Source organism: Oncorhynchus nerka, linkage group LG26 (genome assembly GCF_034236695.1).
Source record: "Oncorhynchus nerka isolate Pitt River linkage group LG26, Oner_Uvic_2.0, whole genome shotgun sequence".
Lineage (NCBI taxonomy): Eukaryota > Metazoa > Chordata > Actinopteri > Salmoniformes > Salmonidae > Oncorhynchus > Oncorhynchus nerka.
The window spans coordinates 51,067,670-51,072,495 of NC_088421.1; the positions used below are offsets into that span (position 1 = coordinate 51,067,670).

At 49.7% G+C, this 4,826-nt stretch overlaps 1 protein-coding gene across 1 annotated transcript; it reads left to right on the forward strand.

Annotated features, from left to right (window-relative positions):
• Nucleotides 1-484: 484 nt before the first annotated feature.
• LOC135564913 (sericin-1-like) lies at nt 485-3,331 on the forward strand. The gene is made up of 2 exons (XM_065010999.1): nt 485-507; nt 2,956-3,331. The coding sequence occupies exons 1-2, from the start codon at nt 485-487 to the stop codon at nt 3,329-3,331; spliced, it is 399 nt and encodes a 132-aa protein (XP_064867071.1).
• Nucleotides 3,332-4,826: the final 1,495 nt, after the last annotated feature.

Below are 4,826 nucleotides of genomic sequence, written 5' to 3' on the forward strand. Positions count from 1 at the left end.
GGATGATGTGTTTATGAGGATGATGTGTTGAAGTATGATGAGGATGATGTGTTGAAGTATGATGAGGATGATGTGTTGATGAGGATGATGTGTTGAGTTATGATGAAGATGATGTGTTGATGAGGATGATGTGTTTATGAGGATGATGTGTTGAGTTATGATGAGGATGATGTGTTGATGAGGATGATGTGTTGAAGTATGATGAGGATGATGTGTTGAGTTATGATGAGGATGATGTGTTGATGAGGATGATGTGTTGATGAGGATGATGTGTTGAGTTATGATGAGGATGATGTGTTGATGTGGATGATGTGTTGAGTTATGATGAGAATGATGTGTTGATGAGGATGATGTGTTGAGTTATGATGAGGATGATGTGTTGATGAGGATGATGTGTTGAGATATGAGGATGATGTGTTGAGTTATGATGAGGATGATGTGTTGAGTTATGATGAGGATGATGTGTTGATGTATGATGAGGATGATGTATGATGAGGATGTGTTGAAGTATGAATTTCCAGTGTGTGTGAGTCCAGTGTGTATGAGTACAGTGTGTGTCCGTGTGAGTCCAGTGTGTGTGTCAGCATGTGTGTGTGTGTATGTGTGTTTCCAGTGTGTGTGTGTTTCCAGTGTGTGTGTCCAGTGTGTGTGTGTTTCCAGTGTGTGTGTGTTTCCAGTGTGTGTGTCCAGTGTGTGTGTGTTTCCAGTGTGTGTGTGAGGGTCCAGTGTGTGTGTGTAGTGTGTTTGTGTAGTGTCTGTCCAGTGTGTGTGTGTGTGTGTCTAGTGTGTGACTGAATGTCCAGCGTGTGTGTGTCCAGTGTGTGTGTATGTGTTTGTCTGTGTGTCCAATATGTGTGTGTTTCCAGTATGTGTTGTGTGTGTGCGTGTGTACAGTGTGTGTGTGTGTGTCCAGTATGTGTTGTGCGTGTACGTGTGTGTGTGTGTGTACAGTGCGTGTGTGTGTGCCCAATATGTGTGTGTGTCCAGTATGTGTTGTGCGTGTGCTGGTGTGTGTGTGTGTGTGTGTGTGTACAGCGTGTGTGTGTCCAGTGTGTGTGTGTGTGTTTGTCTGTGTGTCCAATATGTCTGTGTTTCCAGTATGTGTTGTGTGTGTGCGTGTGTCCAGTGTGTGTGTGTCTCCAGTATGTGTTGTGTGTGTACAGTGTGTGTGTGTCCAGTGTGTGTGTATGTGTTTGTCTGTGTGTCCAATATGTGTGTGTTTCCAGTATGTGTTGTGTGTGTGCGTGTGTCCAGTGTGTGTGTGTCTCCAGTATGTGTTGTGTGTGTACAGTGTGTGTGTGTCCAGTGTGTGTTGTCGTGGAGGATCGTTACAAAATATAACACTTACAAGAACTTGTGAATTCAATATAGGCTTTTAATACAAACATATCAGAAGCCTAGATGGTCCGTGGAACACACCCTTTTCCAGAGCACTGGCTCTGTTTTTATACACACACAGCATATGAGTCCATCCCACATGCAAATGAAGTTACTTCCCTCAGTCCATCTGCCACCATTATCTTTCAATATGTGCTTCCTGCTTGTTCACGCCCAATAACGCCCATATCTGCTTTCAGTCAAGTTATAATGGTGACAGGACCTCTTCATGTCCCAAAAATAATACATGCCCATCTTATGCTATGGGCCCCTTATGTTCAGCTTGGTGTGGTCTTTGGTATGTCTGTCCTTATTAGGACTAGTAGACTATGTGTCTCTTCTCTTCATGTCCTAAAAATATATGCCCTATGTCTATAGTCCATCCATTGGTCATTTGGCTGACCCCCTCCTTTGTATGTCCCTCTGACCTTGGTATGTCCAGCTGTCCTATGCTCTCATGGCCTTACTTTGGCTTCCTGTCCTATACAATACACAATGCATTTTACCAGAATGGCAAATGCCCTCTAAAGTGTATCTTTCTCTTGTGGTACAGTATTAAGTTTCTCCCTATATGTACATCTTGCTCCCACAAATCCCTCCTCTGGTACTAATTTAGCACCAAAAACGACACTAAAAGGACATATAGGGTGGAGGCCAATACCAACAGTTGACAAAAACATTATCAAAAATAAAGCTTACAAATCACCTGGACCAAACATCTCCAGATCCTATTTGAAACATAAAACACTTACAAAACCCAATTCGAGATCTGGTCTGTAAAGAATAAAACACTTATAATCAATCATTATATTGTGAAGAAGCAATGAGCATGTAGTTTGATTCTGTAATGGTTTTCTTCTGGGGAAAGAGAGGCGGACCAAAATGTAGCGTGGTTAGTTTTGTGCATCTTTAATAAAGATGAAAGTACAACAAACTACAAAACAAGAAACGTGAAAAAACCAAAACAGTTCTATCTGGTGCCACACTCCATAATTGTCTTAGTCCCCCTCCTTAGCGTCCCTTGAGTGGCGACCCTCACCGCTAACCTTGGCCTAGGAACCCTAACAACGGGCCACACTGGACTGAGGGGCAGCTCCGGACTGAGGGGCAGCTCGGGACTGAGAGGAAGCTCAGGACTGAATGGAAGCTCAGGACTGAGAGGAAGCTCAGGCAGGTTGATGAATCGAGCAGATCCTGGCTGGCTGGCAGTTCCGGCAGATCCTGGCTGGCTGGCGGTTCCGGCAGATCCTGGCTGACTGGCGGTTCCGGCAGATCCTGGCTGACTGGCGGTTCCGGCAGATCCTGGCTGACTGGCGGTTCCGGCAGATCCTGGCTGACTGGCGGTTCCGGCAGATCCTGGCTGACTGGCAGCTCTGGCAGATCCTGGCTGACTGGCGGATCCTGGCTGACTGGCGGATCCTGGCTGACTGGCAGTTCTGGCAGATCCTGGCTGAATGGCGGATCCTGGCGGAATGGCGGATCCTGGCGGAATGGCAGATCCTGGCTGACTGGCGGTTCCGGCAGATCCTGGCTGACTGGCAGCTCTGGCAGATCCTGTCTGACTGGCGGTTCCGGCAGATCCTGGCTGACTGGCGGTTCCGGTAGATCCTGGCTGAATGGCGGATCCTGGCTGAATGGCAGTTCTGGGAGATCCTGGCTGAATGGCGGATCCTGGCTGACTGGCGGATCTGGGCTGACTGACGGCACTGGCGGCGCTGGGCAGACTGGCGGCACTGGCGGTGCTGGAACGAGGAGCTCTGGCGGTGCTGGACCGAGGAGCTCTGGCGCCTCTGGAATGAGGGGCTCTGGCGCCTCTGGAATGAGGGGCGGGAGCTCTGGCAGCGCCGGACAGGCGGGAGACTCCGGCTGCGCTGGAGAGGAGGAAGGCCCCGGCCGCGCTGGACAGAGAAGCTCTGGCGCCTCTGGACTGAGGGCTCTGGCGCCTCTGGACTGAGGGGCTCTGGCGCCTCTGGACTGAGGGGCTCTGGCGCCTCTGGACTGAGGGGCGGAAACTCTTGTAGCGCCGGACAGGCGGGAGCACCTGTGTTGATGGGACGGAGAGACAGCCTGGTGCGGGGTGCCGGCACTGGTGGTACAGGGCTGGGGACACACACCTCAGGGCGAATGCCTTGCATACTACGCCAAATCAACTGCTCTCTCTCTTCACACTCCCCAATTCTATTAACACCTCCTCGAGTGTCTCCTCATCTCCCATCCGTTCACTCTCCTCCATTCTGTCCAATAACTCCTCAACCCTCTCAGACTCAGCCCTCAGCTTCGCCGATAGCTCCGACAACATCCATGGCTCCTTACGGTTAACAGGGGGAGTTGGCTCAGGTCTGGCTCCCGACTCTGCCACACTCTCCCTGTGCCCCCCAATACATTTTTGGGGGTGCCTCTCGGGCTTCCAGCCGCTCTGCCGTGCTAGCTCCTCATAATGCCGCCTCTCTGCTTTCACTGCCTCCAGCTCGGCTTTGGGGCGGCAATATCCCCCTGGCTCTGCCCAGAGTCCTTTCCCGTCAAGGATCTCCTCCCAAGTCCATTCTTCCAAATAGTGCAGCCTCTCCCACTGCTGCTGCTGCTGCCTCTGTTGCTTCTCCTGCTGCTGCTGCTGCCTCTGTTTACCACGCCGCTTGGTCTTTGGTTGGTGGGTGATTCTGTAACGGTTTTCTTCTGGTGAAAGAGAGGCGGACCAAAATGCAGCGTTGTGGTTATTCATGTTTTTAATAAAGACGACTATACATGAACAGACTAAACAAAACAAGAAAAGTGAAAAGCTAAACAGTCCTATCTGGTGCAAACACAGAGACAGGAACAATCACCCACAAAACCCAACACAAAACAGGCTACCTAAATATGGTTCCCAATCAGAGACAATGACTAACACCTGCCTCTGATTGAGAACCATATCAGGCCAAACATAGAAATAGACAAACCAGACACACAACATAGAATGCCCGCCCAGCTCACGTCCTGACCAACACTAAAAGAAGGAAAACACATACGAACGATGGACAGAGCGTGACAGCTGTGTGTTTCAGGTCGTTGTCATGTTGGAAGACCCAGCCACGACCCATCTTCAATGCTCTTACTGAGGGAAGGAGGTTGTTGGCCAAGATCTCGCGATACATGGCCCCATCCATCCTATCCTCAATACGGTGCAGTCGTCCTGTCCCCTTTGCAGAAAAGCATCCCCAAATAATTATGTTTCCACCTCCATGCTTCACAGTTGGGATGGTATTCTTGGGGTTGTACTCATCCTTATTCTTCCTCCAAACACGGCGAGTGAAGTTTAGACCAAAAAGCTCAATTTTTGTCGCATCAGACCACATGACCTCCCATTTCTCCTCTGGACCATCCAGATGGTTATGAGCAAGGGGACCTTGCGTGGGCTGCAGGATGTTAATCCATGACGGCGTAGTGTGTTACTAATGGTTTTCTTTGAGACT

Bases quoted from the DNA above. Each gene is read 5' to 3' on its own strand.
- LOC135564913 (XM_065010999.1), top strand. From the start codon at position 485: ATGTATGATGAGGATGTGTTGAA. The intron at 508-2,955 runs GTATGAATTTCC...CGGTTCCGGCAG, and splicing joins TATGATGAGGATGTGTTGAA to ATCCTGGCTGACTGGCGGTT.